Raw genomic sequence first — 21,843 nt, forward strand, 5'->3', positions numbered from 1 at the left:
GAAAACCAAAATACTATTCCTGAGGCAAACACCTGCCTGAAGCAGCAATTTCAAAATAATAGCAGTTTGTCAGTTTAAAGACCTTGCTTCCAGATAGTTATGCTGAGCAGCCATGCAGCTAGCATACAACAAATCACATGAAAATGTAATTTAAGGGGGGAAAAAATGCCCAACTAGGAAGTATCTATCACCCACATTTAGGCCAAAAGGATGAGCTGCCATGTTACTAATAAAGGTTTAAGAAAAATAACAAACAGGAAGAGGCCTGTCTGAGCTTCTTAGATGATAAAACCTTAGCAGAGCAAGTTTTTGTAACACAGTTCCTCCACGTTAGTAGTTTTCAGACACTCGGAACAAAAAATTTCATTGGGTTTGTACACTGGTACTCCTACTTGCAGCTAAACCCCAGATATTATTAAGAATTCATCTGGTAATTAGAACAGCTTGGATGACTAGGAAATGTGTAAATATATAAAAATGCCATTATTTATTAGAAGAATAGCTAGACTATAACTGCTAAATACAAAGTTATCAGATGATTCTTTGCATATTTTAAACATGTATACACCTGACAGTCAACACCCAAGAGTCCTTAGGAATCTCCCTTCTCCCTGCTGAGGAACAGCTCCTTTGAAATCCAAACCTGAGCTGCTTTGATGCTTTGTTTGGAGTAGCATCCACATTTAAAGTTACAGGAGCAGATTTTGCACTCTCCACATCTCCTGCCCAGTCCCAGGATTCTCTGTGTGCACAGCATGGTTACAGACCTACAGCTCTGCACTGCTCTGCTTCACAGCCAGGGGAACTTATTTTACCCAAATTGGAGAAATCTATTTTTCCTGAGCCCAGATTAGAAAAGTTTTGGACAACTACTTCTGATGGTGATTTAGATTTGCAGGTACGTGAGAGACAATGCAAAGTCATAACTCAAAATCACTTTTTTTCCTAGTTGGAGGATAATCTGGATGGATGAAAATAAGGTTTTCAAACAAGGATGACAAGAGTTAACATACCTTCGAGTGTGTTTACATTTTAGCTTTGCTCCTTCTGATCACAAGCCTTTCCAGAACAACAAATACGGCAAACAGACAACTCTTCCAAAATGCAGCCAGTATGAAGTCACACTGATGTAACACACACCTACCAGGCATTACTGAAGAAGTCACTAGATTACTGAAAGTGGGCAAAATTAAGAAGTAAGTCCTAATGGCAGGCATCATTAAAAGTAATAATCTTTATTACTGGTGAGTGTAATTTAGTTGCTTCAACCTTTATATTATGACATGCAACGTTCTTATCTGCAGCTAACCATTCATTCTGCTAATTTAGAAATCTTTCCATACATGAAACAGCAGCAGCAGAGCCTTTTGAATCCTTTTCTCAACATTTTGGAACAAGCCATGAAATCACATACCTGAGCGACCTAAACCTCTAAAAATGAGTATATGTGGTATTTTACAGAGAGCAGTCCAAGTATCTCAGATCCCCCATCTGTGCCCTCTCAGCAGCTAATCAGACATCACTACAATTATGGTCCCTGCCTTTATTTCACATCTTATCTTAACAACAGAAATAGTGATAGATTATTTCAGAAATTACAAGTTTAGAAACAAACAGCTGAGTGTAACTTAGGTCAGAGGTCATATTTTTATGGTCAGAGAGGAGCCATCACTTACAAATTGAGAGGAATTGTTCAAGCAGCAGAACTAAAAACACATTGATAAACATCCCCTAGAGTCAAAATGCTCTTTATTCTTCAAAGTGGGGTCTTATTGCTCTGGCTGATTTACCATTTTAAGGTTTCATTCAACAGGTCTATTCAAAAAGAAATTTTAAAGAATCTAAACCAGTAAGCCTTTCCAACTGCATGGTGTTAAAAAAAAAAAAGAAAATAAAAAGAATCCCCTGAAACTGAAGACATGCACCAGACACCCTTCCATGAGTTACAGCAGGAGTGTCAGCAGTGACCTGGCATTAACAAGCACATCTCATCTGGGTTATGATCACTAATGCTGGTCCATCTATGGGGTGTCCACCAGGAGACAGGTTATCCATGATGTGAGAGGAGACTTGGTGAGGCTTCCAGTCCTTTCCTGACACAAGATCTGCTGTTGGGTACTCGGGGACACTCTCCAGCTGCTACTGTATGAACAGGATGCTGAAGGCCATCACCACACAGCACACGGCCACGTAGGGGCTCTTCCGCTCACCTGGAAGGAGGGGAGAGAACCCAGAACAAACAAAAATTCAGGCATGGCTAAAGAGATCCACCTGTTTCTAGTCTAATGCTGTAATTGTGCCACAGCATGTGCAAACTGGTATTCAACATTTCTACCTGGAGAAAGCCAGACAGAAGTACAGCTGTTTATTCACAAAAAATATGCATGGGCAGTGGGGAAACTCAGATATAGAATGGTTTATTTTGCTACATAAAAACAGAGTTGGGGCTCTTTGCTTTAAAAGAGGGACATGTAAAAAAGGGCACGGAGCGACAGGACATGGGGAATGGCCTCAGGCTGAAGGAGGACAGGGGTGGATGGGACATTGGGAACTCCTGGCTGTGAGAGTGGGGAGGCCCTGGCACAGGGTGCCCAGACAAGCTGCGGCTGCCCCGGATCCCTGGAAGTGTTCCAGGCCAGGCTGGATAGGCTTGGAGTAACCTGGGATAGTAGAAGGTGTCCCTGCCCATAGCAGGGAGTGGCACTGGGTGATTCTGGGTCTCTGTGAAAGGCCCATGTAAGGGCCTCCATCTCACTACAAACCACCTTTTCTGAGGTGCAGTTTTATGTTGCCGCTACCTCTTATTGCCAGAGTCAGCGGGTAGGCAGTGGAAAGTTTCCCAGGACACCCCATTTTTGCTGGCTCTGCTCCTCTGTGGCTGCTCAGGAGCTGCTCTGTGTCAGCTGAGGTGCAGCTGCTGCTGTCTGGGCCTGGTACCTGTCACCTGCAGTGTGAATCTTTGTGCAGGGTGTCATGCAGCAGCCAGAGCTGTGAGCTCACAGCTGCCTAGACAAGGCCAGATGCCTGTCTTTTCTTGCTTTGCTAAGAAGACATAACATTGTTATCCTGTGGAGAGGGTCTGGTCCACAGATTTCCATTATAAAAACGGTCAGCAGATCACAGAAATTGCACAGACATCTCTATTTTCTGACATCTCTATTTTCTATTTTCAAATTGGTGTCACATTTTCCCACGGCAAACTGTGGGTGAAAGTTAAGTTTAGTCCATTAACAGACTTATCTGGTGGCAAAAACAATCATGAGAGATCTATTCCCACCCATTTGGGCCAGGACAGAACATTACAGAAGTCCCTTTTTCACCAAGAAAAAAAAAAAGAATCCTAGGTGGGGAACTGTAACACAACCAGGGAAACATCAGTAATGTTAATCAGACTGGTATCTACTTACATGAGCACCTCCTCCATTAATCTACAAGATGTTTTTACAATTAAACTTTATTCTTCATGGTTCCACTGAATTCTCCTTGCAAAGACCAAGAGTGGATGGTCTCACAGCTGCCTCACAGCCTACACAGCTGCCAGGGAGTGTTAATACTGAAATTAAAGTGTCTTTGAAGTGAGAAGATCCCTGTTTTTACACATTCAGGAGTATAAAGACAGAGCTGTGGCTGTTTGCTTCAATTTCCCTTTGCTGTGTGAGGTCTTTTGTCTTTACAAACTACCTTGTCAGAGACACGGTTTTCAGAGAAACATTATAGAAAAAGACCCACCAAGGCTCCCAAGTCTAGCATGGTGCAGTTTTTTTGAAAAGAAATCTTTTCTTTTACCAGCAGGACCCTTAAACACAGAGGGAACAAACTTTCCACAGTTAAAGAAAAATAAAATACTTGCAAAGACACCTCCCATACACAGGATTGACTGCACCGTGACATTACAAGATGCTGTCATGATCTGGCTTATATTTAATTAAACTTCAAATAACTGAAGGAATTAATGTCTGCAGTTTCACATCTGTTTAAAATAAATTTTGAGGAAGTCCAACTCCTATGGTTCAGGGTATTACAATTTTCATATGGGTTATACTTTTCTGCTCTTAATTTTCTTAAAAGAGAAATCACCATGTGGCAGGATTAAACATTATTTTGCACAACTCTGTAAATATGTAACCACTTGCCTGCGATTAAGATCTTACATACATGTGAAAAGGTTGTTTAAACACACCAGGGATGTGAAATGTAAAGTAAGCCAGTAGACATTTTCATTTTTAAAACCTACACTTTCTACTTGCCTTTGTGATCAACACACATAAAATGACAGGAATAATCTCCAAAGCCCATTTTCACTTCTTCATCTAAAAGAAAGTCAAAGTGCTCCACTCCAGATGCAAGTTGCAAAGAAACACAGCAAATTGAAAAAAAATATTCTTGCACTTAATTGACTTCAAAGAGGATGGCAAGGGCAAGAGAAGGTGAGGCATTCTCTTCAGCCTTGAACAAACCCCTTAAGCAGCTCCATTTTTACATTTGTTTTCACTGGTATAGCTTAAAATTAATTTCTGACAGCTGCCACCTTCCCAGTATCTTTCAATTACAGTGCTAAAATTGGTTCTGCTGTGTCTATTATCTAAATAGGACAATATCTGCAATCATTTTAACAACCAGTCTTCACCAAAACCCTGTTTTTTGTGTCAGTGCTTTTTTGTCATCCTGTAAAATGTTCTGCCTAGGAATGCATAAAGGGAATCATACAAGCTTTCTTTATGTTCAACGACAAGTAGGAAGATGTAGAATTACAAGTTCAAAGTTTCTGCTCTGAATTAACAGTGCAATTTGAACACTGATGATGGGCTTGTAGGTTTTTTTCTAAATCGTGGCTATACCTTAATGTTAAGACTAAACTTCTGTTGCATATTCCAATTTCCTTCTCAAAACAAATTCAGGGTAAGGATTAAAATAAATATAAAACCAATGTTATGGGAAAATGTCAAGAATCAGATAGAGCTGATCAGCCTGTGTGCAGATGTCACTTGACACAAACAGCTTTGTGTAATTCTAAAGTGCACAGAAGCTAAGTAAAGAAGGGAGAGGAAAAAACCCACATTTATGCTTAAACAGAACCTTAATGCATTATGAACTTCATGTTATTTTATAAATTATGCTAGAAATATGACTGATCTTAAGGATTTTGAAAGAAAAAAAAAAAGAATTACCAATCCTGGCGCATTTCCAGAATATCCCCAAAAGTCTGTAAAGATAAAATAAATTCATTAGGCTTTTGGTTTAATAATCCAAGTCAAGTGATTTTCTTTCTTTTATGTTAAAACAATCTGAATTGACAGTAATTTGTCAACTTGATTCTCTTCTGAACACCACAAAATAGCAGATACCTGCACATAAGGATAGAGACTATGAATTACAGAAGTGGCAAAGTTCTATGTCTACCAGGAGTATTCTTGCATGCAAAGATGCATTTAACTCTGTGTTCCAGACCTAAAGACTTCATCAGAACCCTGTGTTCATCTACAATAAAGTACCCCAGACAGAAAATTTTGTGAAGAAAAAAATCTTCTCAATTCTTCTGGTTCTTTCTTATTCCTTTACCAATGTTAACCTTGCTCATGTCTCCCCTTGTGCTGCTTGCCCAGGACGTTACCTCTCATAAGTGAAACAGCAGTGGAGAAAAGCAGAATTCAACGCAGGGAACACCCAAAGGGATGTCACAAACCTACAATTTTTCTGTGTACCTAAAATAATCTCATACTGACTACTCCAGAGGAGCAGGGACTGCTTTAGCATCTGATGAAGACAAGGGGAACAATAGTGAGGTGCCCTGTGTAAGTAAACAGATTTCAGTCCTTCAAAGCTTGTCTGCAGGAAGGTTTCCTTCATAGTATGGCACAGAACACTGTGGGGAAGCACACTAGGAGAATGGCCATCAAGCAGCTAGCAGATACAATCCCAAAAACCATGTTCTGAACTCACAGCCACAAAGGTTTGATGGTCTTTGCCCCTTTCTGGGCTCTGAGAATTGCTTACTTCTAACACTTTTAAATGCAGACAGGTAGGCTTGGGCCACTTCCACAAATTGCATGGTGTGTTCAGGCTTGAGCAGTCAACACACCATGCAATTTTATTTCTCTGCTACTTTCATTTTATGTCCTCTTTTATGGGCTTGGTTTACTTTGGCATCCCTCTGTCCATTTAGCAGCCTCTATTTCTGAGACCAAGATCCAGTGTTGGGCAGGTCAAGACCAAGTGTGGCAGCAAGTGACAGAAGTGTTCAAAATGAAAGTGAAATGCTTTTTGACTTTTGTACCCCTTGCTGACCAATTCATAAAGAACAGCTTTCCACTTCCATTTTTAGAGAACAGGCATTTTCATCTGTGCTTCAGATTTTAGTTTTACTTCAAGCAAAATACACACACACACAAATATTTGGGTCTGACTACACTGCTGTACAGCCAAAGCTCTTTTTTTGTGCTTTTATGTAGCTCTACAAGCACAAGTGATGATCCCTGTATAAAGACCACCACGCTTTTCTAGGCTACGAGGTCATACAATAAAGTAACCTGAAGACATCTATGCACTTTTTGAAGATGCGTGCAGGTAGAAAGGCATTCATGTGTAATTCTTATAGAGCAAAATACACAGCCATGAAGTGCTCCACTGACAGCACCTCAGGTTCTTAAAACTGTTGCTCTCAGTAAAATTAGAATTTACAGACTGAATGCTGCAAAACCAACAGAAAAACTTCCACAGCTCTGCTTCTCATATTGCCATCTCTCAAGAGCTTGCCCAGGAGCTCAAAAGAATAAACTATTATTTTTCTGTTCACATACTTTTGAAGAATCCTGCATGGGAAAAAAGAATATTAACCCTTCAGGCAACCTGGAAGTCTGTTGAATTTGCCTCACAATCTCAGCAAGGTTATTTTTTCTTCTTAGGGATTTCTTGACTAATGTGAAGCCACTGCTTGCACATTGCCCTACAAAGCCCCCTTGTTGAAGACAAAAATTTTCCTATCTGATGTGCCAGGTACAAAACAGAGGTTTCACTAGTTGCCGTTCAGTCTGCAATTCAGACTGCAATTAACAATTTATGAACCTGAAGCCACTGACATGAGGATTGACCAGCCTTCCCATAACCATTTCAAGAGGATTTTGTGCTACTGGTACAGCTCAGTGTACCTCTGTGTACATAACCTGCTGCTGAGCAGAAGCACATTGAATTCTGGACGTTCTGATAATATACTCTCTGGAAGAACTGGGGAGCTCCCTACTGCAGAAGATGCCCGTGAAGACCTCCTGCTCCTCTGGTTCTTCCATTAGTGTTCATCCCAGGTCAACAATAAGAACCTCTTCAAGTCAAAACCTGCTGGCTCATTACAGAAGTGAGGCTACCTTGAATAACTCCGCTCCAAAACAATTACTCTTGCAGCAACTCCTCAGTGAAATTGCACTATTCCTTCTCTGCCCCTTGTGTTCTGCTCCATCCTTGTTTGGATGCAGGTGAAGGTGTGGGTCTGGCTGGCATCCCTGCTGCTTTCTGGCAGCTACAGTCCAAATGTGCACAACCTGCTGCATATTCCCAGCTCTCAGTGTTAAATGCTAAAAACACTCATCATGAAAAGTGGTGGTGTTGATCTGGAGAACAAAAAACCCCAAATAAATGGAACTTTCTAGGCTGAGGAGGAGTTGGTGGAGCCTTAGACAAGGCTGAGTGTGTTGAAAAATGCCATGTGTTCACCAGGAGAAGCCCAGTGCCACTGCAAGAGAGAGTGTGAGACATCCGCACTGCAATGCTGATGGAAAATCAAAGAGGATCTCTGCTGCACATAAGCTAACACATCTTTCTGGTTAGCAGGGAGGAGAGAGAATTATGTTGTGGTGCACATTCTCCTCTAGTTAGCACGAAAGAGTAAATCTCCACATGCTTTCCCAGCCTTTAACACTGTTGCTTAGGACCAAGCACATGGAAACATTCAGAGAAAATTAAGGTTTACGGTTCTGTCTGGCTTGGTAGACAAAGACACACTTCGACAGAAATCAGGAGGAGGAAATACAGGGTTATAAGGATAGGTGACATTACTGTGCAACGGCGTCTCTCAAACAATAGCAATGTTTCTTCACTTATTATCAACAGAACTAAATCCTCAGCAAAGTTACCGCTCACAAATACAGTGAATAACTATCAAAATTCATCCTATCACTTTAGTATTTTATTGCTACTTTTTTATGCCTTTAATTTGGAGCAGGAATGATGAGGTAAGAGCATCTCTGTGGGTAAACTGAAGTATCACTCGAATTAGTTTTATCCCACATGTCCAGACATGCCCACTGGAGCATGGAGTACGTTAGAAGAGAGGGACAGGGGTTTAGCACCATATGAGCTCCATGTAAACATCTACCATATAGGAAACAAATTTCATTGCTTCCAGGCCAAGGTTTTATTCTCCAGTACAAAGTAGTCTACCATATATATATATAAAAAAGTAGTCTACTATATAAATATATATATAAAAAACAAAATGGTATGTCGTACATCTACATAAATAGAAATGTACACATCAAATGCCCAACTCCTCCACAGTGTCAGCACCCTTTGGAAACGTTTTATGAAGAGAGTTCTATTGTACTCCAGACAGATTTGCCTCAAGAATAAACAGAGTATCTCCGGATAAAAGAAAATAGTTCTTGCCAAGAACAGTACTAAAATTTTAATCAGTAAAATAAACATTCTTACTTCTTACTGTGTGTACCTCATTGACTACTGTGTTATCTTCCACCAGTACAGACCCAAACTCCATTTCCCCCCCCACTCCCTACCCTTCATGAAGTCATCCTTTCTTCCATCTTTACTTCCATCAAATGAAACGCCTCACGTCAGTGGCCAATTTCATGGCCTCACATAAAAGACACAAGTGTTTTCATGTTAGTACTCCAAATTAAGAGAAAAAAGGTTGGCGTACTTTGGGTATCTTACACTGCTAAAATGAAAAAAACCCCCAAAAAACCTGGATAATAAAACAGCAACCGCTGAGGTTAATAACAACGAAGGTTTTCAGAAGACAAACACTCAGGGTTCTTGGTCACAACAGTCTATTTAAAACTTCTGAATTTAAATGCAAAAGTGATGGAAGACACTTAGGGGGGAAAAAAACCACATTTTACTTAACAGGAAATTACCTAATGGAAAAAGTGGAGAAGTCAAACTCTCAGCATCCAAAAGCCTGTCTGTTTCTACCCAGAATAACCTCCAGCTTCTACAAATATCATCTCCCTTCACTAACCTTAGGTGACAGCATTACTGAAGTTCTATGGACAGTCCCAGAGGTTTCTGTGCACAACTGCCCAATGGTTACCCAAAACTCACTATACTTAAAATTGTAGTTCTGCTGATCACAGCTAGTGTCCATATGATTAAAAAAAAAAAAGTTTGTAGAAGCTTTCAAAAACTCTTCTAGAAACTTCTTCATCGTAGAGAATACAAAATCATGACTTGATAGACCGCACAAGAAGACTGTGTTGCTGATCTTAAAAAATATTTTTTTAAAATATTTAGTCTTTAGTTACAGATTATTACTAAAGCTGTTTTTCAAACTTGTATCTGCAAAACACCTATCTTGAAAACAAACAAAAAGCCAGTTTCTGCTGGTTTATTACCCATCCTTGGAATCAAAAATAAATTATTGCAACAATAGCCACGTGTAGGAGAATGTTTTATTTCTGTATCGCTAATAAGCATCTAACAACAAAGCTACAAATCTAGAAGATGAATAATGCAGTATTAGTACAGTTAGTGAGCTAATAAATTCTTTCAATGAAACTGCAACTATGTGCTTGCCAATACCTTATTGCACTCTACCGTGAGGTACAAAATTAAGATTTTTATCTTTAAAGAGAGAAAATTTTCAAAGCAGGATATGCATTATCACACACTTCATCGGAGATGCTGAAAGACTGCAGTTGAAACCATACAGCTTGTGAATGTTTGAAATGATCAAGCCACATACCCGGTTTTATTTTTGTCCAGTAGGCTGGGAGCCAGTGATCTGATGTAGGCACAGGTACATATGAGCAGCAGGATCACAGTCAGCAGACTCTGGAAGTTGAAGATGGCAGACTACACAAGAGAATCAGGAAAACAAAGAATTACATCTCTGCAGCACAGAACTTCTCTTGAAGCTCTGGAAAAAAAAATGGCTCACCTCTTAGACAACATCAAAAATGAAACCTACAATGGTCATAAGCCAGAAAACCTTTGCACTAATGGATTATGGTGGTGGTAGTGAAAGTAGAGGTGAGGACTGACTAGCAAGTAAACCAGTAGTAGCCATGACAAAAAAATAACACAAAATGTGCAAGAGGTTTTTTAAAATACCACTTTTTAAAGGCTACAGGCCAAATTTAACAGATTCATAAAAATATACACAGTAAAGCCCACCTGAACTCTGATAACAAATTACTTTTATTTTCAAATAACATTCTTATTTTAAATTGAAAACATCTTTATTGAAAATATACTTTCAAAAGTACTAGTAATATGGCAAATCCTCAAGAAACAGGTGAAATTGCTTTAGGATTGAGAAGTAAAGTTCTACTGCTGATAGCAAAATCTCATCAGCATAGTAGCAGTAAGAAAATTCTTCAGAAACGGCTGCAATATTTGGCAATTTAATAAAGTGCAAAGCATCAGCAACAGGCAGAAAGTGCATCCCATAAACCTTTTTTTTACAGATTCGGGGTTTCTCCTAAGTGTCTCAACTGACATTCTGGTCAGTGTAACAGCACCAGGTGGTATAACAGGCAACTGCTTACTTCAGAAAGCTTTATTTTACCTTCACTCTGCTACGCTCATTTGCCAATCTGATTTAGTGTGAGCTCAAAAAAAAAAAAAAAAAAAAAGGTTAAAGCGAAAACATTAAATTCACTCTTTGTTCTAGAATTCTGATGAACTTCTGTCTCCTGTGTTCGCACTACTCAACCTAGCTGGTGAAGTAGTGGTATTTAATTAAAGGTAAATATTTAGCACTTAGGAAGGGATATTACATTGGCATTTCCTTCTCCAAGCATATTTTAGGGCACATCAGACACTTCATTTCCACACAGCCTGAGGGCACACCTCTGCTGATGTGCATGTGCTTCCTTCCTGTGTCACAAAATTATAATGCTTTGAAGCTCTGATAATCAAATTTACCTAGCAAATCACAATTATCCAGTTCACTACGCCACTAGCAGGAAATTAGGCAAGAAAAATAGAAGCTCTAGTAGCAGGAAAGCTATTGGAACACATACAAGTGTTTTGATACTGAGATCAAAAACCTGGGGACCAAAACCCCCAAAAATCAACAACAGTAAAACAAAACAAAGTACTTTAGCTTATTTAAAATTCTCCATGAATCGTATGAACTCCAGAACATGCATAGAGCTGCCAGTCTGAATACATGCTTTAGGCAGGGTTAGCTATCTAAGGTAACTTCAGTATCTAACTAACTGTGGTCCAACAGGCCACTCTGTTAAGCATCATTACAGAGATTGCTCTGACTCTGCATCCTGTACAGGAGAGATTTCAGCATGCCTGAAAACCACCCCTTCTATGACGAGAGAGCAGTGAGTGACCCCACACCCAAAAAAGCCAGCCCTCTTGTCTCAAACATGAGGCTGCTTCATTTTCTCCTGCACCGCTGCCTTTGCTATGATTATATTTAATTTAGCATTTTAGCTCAGCTAGCCACCCCTTCTGCCCCATCATGTCATAAATAATGAATGGACAGACTCTTCGCAAAGCACAACACACTGCCATCCCCAGCAGCAGCCTCTGGAGCCTTTGTGCTCAGCAGAAGTTTCTGCCAGCTCCAGAAACCAGGGAAGTCTCAATTCCCCCTGGCTCCTGTGGGTCTAGGAACGCAGCAGGGCTGGATCCAGGAGTGGCTGCCTCTCAGCACAGCCAGATACTGCCTATCAACTGATTAATTTCATCAGTCCTGCAGGATAGACAGCTGCTCTGACAGTTCACAGCCCCACGCCTGTCAGCCACCCATTCCCAAGAATTCCTGCAGCTGCTTCCCGAGGCGGCACTGGGCACTCCGACACTGCAAAATGGCAGAAGGACACACTTGCTTCCTCTTAAGCAGGGGCGGTAAACATATATCACCCAACTGGGGCAGTACATAATCGCATATAATTGCTCTTTGTTGGGGTCTTCATGTGTTTCCCCAAATGTTCAATGCTGTAATTGCATTTGCCCTTCCACCGAAGTGTGCTCTGAGTGACACATTTATCTCCACAGCTACTTTGAAAGGACAGATGCGAGCATTCCAAAACTTGCATACGATTTATGGAAATGAGAATTTATTCCTGAATTAGATGGCGTCACCCTTCACATCTGAAGTAATTCTCACGGCCCAGCTGAATTCACAGAAAGCAGAAACCTACATCTGGCTGCTCAAACCAATGTAATTAAAAGCTGCTGCAAGAATTCTACATGGCTCAGAATCCGTTTAAAAAACACTGCATTCACATATCAAGCTACTTGGACAACACAGAGGTGTTGCTGTTGATTTGTTTAGACTAGGTTCCTCTGATGAAAATTTATGAATTGAATTTTTTTATTTGTGTTGAATGCCTTACGATAGGTCCTGGTGAGATTCACTCCCACTACAAAACAATCTCAACGTATGGAGAAACTGGTGCTGTCTCTTAAGACTGTCTCCCCATGAGGGTGAAATGACAACTTCCTAAGACTCGTGCTACAATACCAAAAAGAAGCAGCACCGGCATTTTATTCTGGTTTTAGACAGTGCAAGCTTTAATTCTACAGGCTGAATTTTTCTACACCTGCATTTTATGCATTTCCAACATATGGGAACACCTCAGTCGCTCGATTCTGTGTCATTCCCATCGTGCCCCCTCCCTCCTGTGTGAACACCACATTAACTTTAGCACTAATGAGGTATTGTATTCACCTGAACTTGCATAAGGCAAGTTTTTTTCCAATGTCTTTGGAAATTTAAGACCGGGAACTTCAGCTTTGAGAGCCACATGCCCAAAAGCTGTTTTAAATCCTTCCAAAAACCAGGCCTTTAAAAAAAGCCCCAATATTATTTCCTGATTATATCTCAGTAAAACTACATATAATGAAGCATAAAGAATTGATACTCCTGAATGTTTTAATGAGTTGAGTTTAACAACACTGGCTTGTATTAAAGTAAATACTCAAGGGATTACACAGTAGTTGGAAATCAAGTGGTACAGTGAAGATGTCTGAATGTACTCCCTTCTGAGTACAAAGTGAAGTTTAATATACTTTAGTAAGTATTGACTGAAAGTTAAAAGTTAACTATGTGGCTATGACAGGGAATCATGACAATTGCACAGCTTCTGTAAACCTCATTATAGACAATGCTGTCCCTCAGCATTAAATTTACTACACTTGGGCAGATGAAAAAGAAAAAAAGCAGCAGCTCAGAGTTGCGGCTATCAACAGGTCTTGCACTTCACCAGAGTATTTAATTAAAAATGCAAGAATAGCCATAATGAATGCACTAATTTTAAACTTTTCCGCACTGACAACAGCCATAGATAAGAAGTGATTTATCCATCTCTGCAGTTTCCACTTACTCCATTACCCCAATAGTTTCTCCTTCAGACATAGTCCTCTGTCCTTGCAGACAGCACTATGCTCACAAACCACTTACTGATGCAGCCCTTGAGTAGCACAGTAATAAATCACATCCCAGGTTTTGATGCAACTCTCTGTGTCACAAAGGACCTGATTTTCCCCTTGCTTCACACACTTTTGTTTAAAATTAACCAGCCAGTATCATGGTTCCAGGGGAAATGAAACATGCAGAAGGAGAACACAAACCCTACGCTTTTTGTCTTTCTGGGTTGGTAGAAAGCCTAACACAAAAGCTTTGAGTTTATCTCAACAGACTGAGCGCTGAAACCAAAGCTCAACCTTCCCTAGTCTTCAAGTATTTACAAAACGATTATTTTATCTCTGATTGCAGCGTGACCATGATTATTTCATCCATCTGCGCTATTAAAAGCAGAGGCCACCATAATGCCCACAAGTTGCAAAACTTTGCCCTGTGGTTACTACTATAATAACCAATTCATGTGGGCAAACACAGAAAAATAACTGCAATATTTTAAAGAAAGTGCAATCTTTGTGCAATATATTGCAGAACATTCAGTTTTTCCAGAATTGTTTTCATTTTTTCATTCCCCAATATAATAAAATTGATGAATGATTATTATTATTTTATCCAAATATGGATACCTGATCATTCAGCTGCCTTTCTCATACTCGAATATGAGCAAGAACTAACATACTGCAGTTAAACTTTAGTTAAGCAAGAGCTGATAAAAATTTCTTCACAGAAAACTTAAATCAAGCTATGAAATTTTAATGACGACGTAAGAGAAAATGCTTATTATCTAGAGTTTCCATTATGCCCTGCAATTCATATTTTGTCAGTAAAACCCATATTTTTAGGAGGACAATACTGATAAAATAATATTGAAAAATAATAGGATATAAATCATGTATTACTACTTCCAACCTGAATGCAAAAGCAATTGCTAAAAACTAATTAAAACATGTATATAATAGTATTATTTTCCAACCAATTAAAAAGAATTATTTTTCCCACTGCTGACAAATACAATCTGATCAAAATAAATGGAAAACAAGCATCTGTGAAAGCAGCATGCTAATTAGCACTATAAAAATTACAGAAAGTGCAAATTAGTTAAGTTTGAAGCAATTATTTGCAAAAGTACACAACAAAACTAGGCAAAAAGTGTTATTAAGTATCCAAACACCAGCCAATTCAGTTGTTCCAGGATAAATGGGTTTTTTTTACTTTGGATTTACAACATGTTCTCCTCAGTATTTCACTTCCAAATAACTTAAGTACAATATTTAATGTTCATTGAGATTTCTTAATGTCTAAAATATGTATTTTTGCACTCAGAGAATAAAAGGCTTCATTAGAGAAATAGAGACTTTTTTCCCTAGTCATTTCCTGGAGAAGCACCTTGTCAAGTTTAAATGGTAAGTAAGTACAACTAACATGTATGCTTTCCAGTCAACTGAAGATTAATACATCTAACTAAAGCACAGCCAACCTCTTCAAAAAATTCAACAATTAATTAAACATATGGACACAATTGCCCTCTGCTATAAAAAGCTCTTGACTTTAACACATTTAAGATTTTTACCGTAATTCAAATCCATGGACCAGCAGTGAAAAGACACCACAAGGCAATGATGCTGCAATTTCACACTTGCTTGAATGCCTTCCTCTTTGCTCCAGTAACTAGTTTGAAAACTGAACTTTAGCTGCAAGCAGCTAACAGATACAGCATTTCACCAAAATATCTTACTGTAAAAAACAAAGTGACTATTAAAGTATTTTACCGGGTCACTGTAGCACAAAGGTGTGCATGTTCACAGATTTACTAAACAAGCAAAGAATTATGGTGGATATGACAGTAAAAGCTTATAATACTTTTCCCCCAGGTTTTCTCTGTAGATGCAGTTTTAAATTTTACAGATATTTTTCCTCTACTGTCTTAACCCCTTCGATAAAAGTAGTATGTTAAATAACCCCTTTTTTTTACAAAGTAACTCTCCTGTCTGAAGTTGCACACCACACCTTTTAGTTCATCACAAACATACTACTGAAACCGAAAAAACAGCAAAACCTCTGTGTGTGAACGGAAGAACTAAGAGTCATACTAAAGCACACTCTGAATCAGGTGATATCCTTCATGTAATAAAAGCAGCATGCAAATATCAGGAGTTTGTAACAGAAGGTGCTACAGGAATGTGAACATGGACATGAGAAAAAGTCTAAGTTCTCAAAATGGAAGATATATTCTAATTTACCTAAGAATTACAAAACAGAACTCTAAGTATTTTGGTATACCATTTACCTTTTTTTTTTTTTTTTTTTTTTGTTCATTCATAGTTGAACCATCTCTTTCAAGCGAAGAAAACAAATACCAGAAAAAATATACCTAGTCAAGAAATGATGACAGGTTCTGCTAAGTCTGTCATGTCCCATGGCCCGGGGCAGGTCCACAGCACTTCTACAAGTGTCTTGTTTGGCAGAGGTTCAGGTGCATGGTTTGAATATTTAGCATCTGGAAGACAGGTAGTATTTTTCACAGCTGTTCCCACCTTGTTTCCACAATCAGAAGGTTGAGAATCGAAACCTTTTGTTGAGTTTGAACCCCCAGCTCTCTGCATTAGCAGGAAAACATATTCAGTGCTGCATCTATTACAATGAATGTGAATGGTGTCTAATGCTGCAGGCAATCAAAAAACTTAAATTGTGACATTCACTTTTTTTATGGCACTCAGCAAAGAAATGGTTTCTCACAACTGCTGTCATTCTGTTAGACTAATCCTACTCTTCCAAAAAGAGACCACCTTACACTGACAGAATAATTTCCTCAGTTCAATAATCACAGGAATAAAACATTACATCATCCTCTAAGATGACAGAAGTATCTACACTGAAAACTTAAAATGAAATAAATGCACAGTACAAAGACACTTTAAGACTGTAAGATGACCTAGGAGATGTTTCTAGACATATGTACCTTTAGGTCAGGATAAAACAAACCTGCTAGCAAATCTGAATCAGGAATAATTCCTTCTTGTAATTTTAAGTAAGACAAACACAGAACTTTGCACTTGACGACTCCTTAAAGCTCTCTTTTCAGAGCAGTGTCTTGGGTTCTAGTATGTTTATATCTGACAGCTTGGTTTGAAATAATATTTACTAATGAATGTTTTTACAATTGGCTCTATGAGCAACTCCCCTTCCTTCTATAAACACCACACTAAGAGAGCAACAAGGACTGTGACAGAAATGTTTGTCTTCGTGGAAAGTTCCCAAATGAATTTTTGGATAGTAATGTGGGGCCAGATTAGCCCCAACCAGAGGGTGACAGGGAAGAAGCTGGTTTTGTCAAGTTTTCTGCCCTTCTTTTAAATTTTCTCCATCACCAAATTTTGTCTGACTGTAACTCCACATTCCTGTGATGAAGGAAAGTGAAGACTACACTTCAGAAGGTGAGAGGCTCATCATGAACTTTCATGTTACCTTTGGCTTCTTTCCTCTTTCCATCCATGCATGTGGGAAATTTTTCAAGCCCACCAGGAAAACTTCTGTTGAGCTTTCAGACGTAAAATCCTGAAAGCTGACAGGGCAAACTGATTTGTGGAAGTCAGTAAGCAATATGCATCCTGCTCCTAAATAAATGAGGAAGTTGTGCATCCCTTAGGCATCCCTTCCATTTTCAGCAAGTTTGGAATCCACTGAGAAGCTTCTACTGACTTCCACAGCTGCCATTAAATTAAAATAGTGAGGGTTTTGTTTTAAGTTAAATTGATGATGTTTTTCCTACCCACTGGCAGTGAAGAGGAAAAGAAATCCCACATGTCTGCTTTCACATAAAAGACAAGACAGGTAAAAGTCAGCTAGCACACATATACACATATACACATATATACGTGCATATATATACTTCTTTATTATCATATTTTTTCCCTGTTTGGCAGCAGCTGGCCATTCACCCAGCACAAGTTTTCACCTACTTAGCAAAGAAGGATGCTGTAAGGAAGCTTACAGCACAATTGGATGAACAATTGGGGAACAATTGGATGAAACGTATCCAAGGGATAAAATCCTTTGGAAATCATGATCAGAAAATCGTGCTATTTAGAATGCTGCTGGTCTGCCAGAACTGCAGGTCTTACTCTTTGGGCAAGGAGAATAAATAGGAAATGCAGCTCTAATCTCTTCCATTTCATGACACAAAGACAACAGCTGTTTCCTCTCTCACAGTCAAACATGTCCTCGAAAATTATCTTTTCTCTCATCTAAAATGCCCTGACACCAGAGGTGGCATCATGGAGAACCCAAAGTCCTGTAGAGTTGCTGCTCTCCTGAAGAAATTAAAACATCACAAGAACACTGAAGAAACTTATTTTCACCTTATTTTCAACATTATATCCTTAGAAGAGTTTCTTTCTTGCTTCAAGGTCCTTGAGGCACAGAGTAACCTCTAGCAAGGAACAAAGACAAGTGGAGAAGACAATCCCAACAGAATCTCATACACTTGCCATAATCTTCTTAGATTTACACATTACCTTTGTTTCCAAGTTACTGTTATAACTTGTTATATATCACTTATAAAATATATAAAATATAAATGACATAATATTAAGTAATTAGCTGTATTTAATTACTAAGCAACACCAACGTCTCACCAAGTTTTCTTGCCTTTTTCTAAACCCCTTTCAAGTACAATAAAGAAGAGTGAGATGCTACTGTAATTATCTATATTCACCTTTCCATGGTGCTGATTAGAGCTCTCTTGCTTTCTGCACATGTGTTATAAATCTCCTGAGACAATGTATGCCTAAAACCCCTTTTGTTTTCTGCTTACAGCCCCAGATTAGAACAGGATCATCTAAAAGATCTGCCAAGAAATGCTCAGGTAAGCAACTCCCAGCAATTTCCTCCTGGTGAAAAGATCTAGAGCTGGGGAATGCCTTTTTGAACTGGGCCGTAAGAAACTTCAAGTGATACTGATCTTTTCTGGAAATAGTGGAATATTGCTGTATTTCCTGTGTAAGTGCAACCTGTCTATGCTTATGGGAGGGGGGACCAGGTGATCTTAAAAGGTCCCTTTCAACCCAAACCATTTTCTGATTATTAGAAAAATGTCAAAAAATTCCCACCTTAGAACAAACTCAGTGCTGAAGTTATGGACAAACATGTATTTTGTAAATATAGGAAATAAGGAAAACTTACTTTAACTCTGCTATTCCTTTCGTTTTCCTTTTAAACTCATGTGTTTGTTATGCTCATATAAACATCGCTGATATATAAACATTTAATGTATAAGCCTTGACAAAGAAAAAAGTATTTCGCTATTCGGCTTTACCTATGACAGAAATGCAAATGCCTCTTTTATATTACCTGCACAGAGACTGGAAAAATGGACACAAAACAAGAACTACCCATGTGCCTCTAGACCCAATCTACATAAAAAGTGTATATATTTATACACATGCATTTTATATATATACCCACACTCTTCATGCATGTAATTTATAGAAAAAGGCATATTGGTAATATATAATGTATAATTTTAAAAATAATTATACATTTGCATGCACCTATAAATATCTATATATGCATCTTTATACCGACATATATTTGTTATACACATAATAAACTCCTACATAAGCATGCACCTACCTGCTTTTTATGTGTTTACACCTTTGAGCTATTTAGATAACTATAAATAAATCCAATAATATGTATTTATACGTTAAGTTATATTACATGTACTTCTATATCCTTAAAAATTACATATGCTGTAGACATATAATTTTTTCATAAATATAAACCAAAGGTCGAATACACACACACATATGTATGCCTATGTATAAAATTTTTTTTGTATATATATGTCTGAACATATATATATATATACATACAGAGGCAAAATATATAGCTTTATATATAATCCATACACTTTTCGTGAGTAAATGGACTTGGGCCTCTGATGACACCTCTAAAAAGTAGCCGATGTCCCGGCTCAGCGCACTACTCTGAGCATTACGTCATATCAGGCCACCATGACGTCATGCGGCAAAAATGACCTCAGGAGGCCGTAAGGGACATGCACAGCACCTGACCGGCCTCGCATCGTCTGTTCATGCCCTGCATAGACACAGAATGGGTATTTTTCTTGTCATCAAACCCCTGATGCAAACCCGCCCCGCGCTACTCCCAGCGAAGCCTTGAGGCGGCTCCGCTCCCGCGGGCCGCGGCCTGTGGCATGAGCGAACTCTGGGGGCGCCGCCCGGGCCTGGAGGCGCCGCTAGAGACCGGGCCGGACCGCGGAGAGGCAGAGGAGAGGGAAGAACCCAGTCCCTGAGCGGGCAGGGCCGGGCAGGCACCGCGCTTACCATCGCGCCGCGCTCCGCCACATCACCTTCCGGCCACCGCGACGGGCGGAAGCGCGTACCACGCGCCCTCAGCGCGGCAGGGCGCGGGCACGACCCCCGTTGGCTGGCGATGCTGCGAGGCGCCACGATTGGCTGGTACCGCCGCCGGGAGGCGGGACGGACGGGCGGACGCGGCGCTGATTGGCTGGTTTGGCGCAGGAGGAAGTGGCGGCGCGGGAGGTAGGTCCGGCGGCCCCGGGCGCGCACAGCACGGGCGGGACTGAGGGCAGGGAGCGGGTGGGGGCGGGAAGGGTGTCCCTGTCCCTGTCCCTGTCCCTGTCCCTGTCCCTGTCCCTGTCCCTGTCCCTGTCCCTGTCCCTGTATCTATATCTGTATCTGTATCTGTATCGAGACTGTCGGGATCACCGAGATAACTGCGATCAGCCCTTCACTAGCCCCTCACCGAGACTGAGGGGAGCTCGTCTCCCGGTGTGGGGACAGCCGGGGTCACTGCGATCAGCCCCCCACCAAGGCTGAGAGAGCGGGGACGTGTCCCGGTGTGGGAACAACCGGGACAACCAGCATAAGTGGGATCACCGCTGATCCTGCACCGGGCTACGTGTCTTTAGTGAGACGCAGAAAAGAGAAAACAAACCCAACCCAAACAAACAAACAAAAACCCCAAACAAAACTCCTTGGTTCTTTTGGTGTGGTTTTGGTTGTTTTTTTCGGTTGTTGATATTCGGCTCCCAGTGGGTGGCTGAGAGGTATGGCGGTGTTGCCTCGCGTTCCTGCGGGCATCAGCCCCTGCTTACTGAAGCCTTAATAACATGAAGAACACCTTAATGAGGCTATTTCTTAATTTGGGCCCTCTTACTGTTTGTTACTGTTGTGTAGGAGAATGTAGGAGAAACCAGACTGTTTCCCCCGGTCTATTGCGTTTTGGCTCCTGTGCTATGTTATCTCCTTTTAGAGGTTTTTGGTATCATTTCTGTAGCTGCACTTGCCCAAGAATTTCCAAATTTTTTTCCTCCAGGTAGTCTTTTTTGGTCGGTTTTTTTTTTTTTTTTTTTTGTTTTTTTTTTTTTTTTACTGAATAACCTTTAGTGCTGTGAGAACTCAGTAAGGTGAATTCTGTGGAAGAACTTCACGGGTATGACTTTGCATTTAAGTGCTTGAGTGTTGCTGTCATAACAAACACCTGGTGTTTTATGAGGAACCCGTTCCTCCTTACAAACGTGGTTTTAAAAGTATTGCCCCTTCCGAAGGTGATGGTTGGTTTGGGGGTCTGTGTCATTCTCTGTTGTTTTGCCACCAAATTTGTGCTTGTCTGCTGAGTACGGGAGAGATTTTGCTTTTGACTTTGGTGAGGAGAAGTAGATTTTTTTTCTCTAAAATGACACTTTGGGCTAATATTTGACATACTTGGGCAGCTGCTGTGGGAGGCTGGGGGTTGGTGTACATGTATAAAATGTATTTTTCCCGTGGAACTGAGGCAGTGATCTACTGAAGCAGAGGACTTGAGTGAGACCTACACAATCCACTTGCAATGCTCTTTACATCTTCTACAGAGCAACTTCCTTAGCAGTAGTAGGTTTGGTCACTATAATTGAGAGATCTCTGTGAAATCATGCTTTCAGATTCGTAATCACTAAAAGGTACCTGGGATGTTACCCCAGGATAGCATGAGGAGATGTAGAGTTTGAGGTGGGTTCTTGCATGCAACTGTTTTTTTTCTGTCCTGTGAACTTCAGGAACAGTGTTGATTCTGGATTTGTTCTGATTTTTCTCTAGATTGTTTAGTGGCTATAAAGGTTTGTTCAATTGCAGATTTATCCATTTGACAGATAGTTGGCATCTTGCTTTGTTCTCATTTTCTCACAACATGTTAATACATTTTAT

At 40.0% G+C, this 21,843-nt stretch overlaps 1 protein-coding gene across 1 annotated transcript; it reads right to left on the minus strand.

Moving 5' to 3' along the window:
• Positions 1–1,219: 1,219 nt before the first annotated feature.
• TMEM167A (transmembrane protein 167A) lies at positions 1,220–20,175 on the minus strand. The gene is made up of 4 exons (XM_066339638.1): positions 19,963–20,175; positions 9,971–10,080; positions 5,169–5,203; positions 1,220–2,210 (listed from the first exon to the last, which is right to left on the minus strand). The coding sequence occupies exons 1-4, from the start codon at positions 19,963–19,965 to the stop codon at positions 2,140–2,142; spliced, it is 219 nt and encodes a 72-aa protein (XP_066195735.1). The 5' UTR covers positions 19,966–20,175; the 3' UTR covers positions 1,220–2,139.
• Positions 20,176–21,843: the final 1,668 nt, after the last annotated feature.

The sequence above is a fragment of the Sylvia atricapilla genome, chromosome Z (assembly GCF_009819655.1).
Source record: "Sylvia atricapilla isolate bSylAtr1 chromosome Z, bSylAtr1.pri, whole genome shotgun sequence".
Classification (NCBI taxonomy): Eukaryota; Metazoa; Chordata; class Aves; order Passeriformes; family Sylviidae; genus Sylvia; species Sylvia atricapilla.

What these genes read in the sequence shown, in the direction of transcription:
- TMEM167A (XM_066339638.1), bottom strand. An exon ending in CTGGACAAAAATAAAACCGG is followed by an intron (nt 5,204 to 9,970) that starts GTATGTGGCTTG and finishes TTATCTTTACAG; the next exon opens with ACTTTTGGGGATATTCTGGA. An exon ending in CTGGAAATGCGCCAGGATTG is followed by an intron (nt 2,211 to 5,168) that starts GTAATTCTTTTT and finishes CCCTCCTTCCAG; the next exon opens with GTGAGCGGAAGAGCCCCTAC.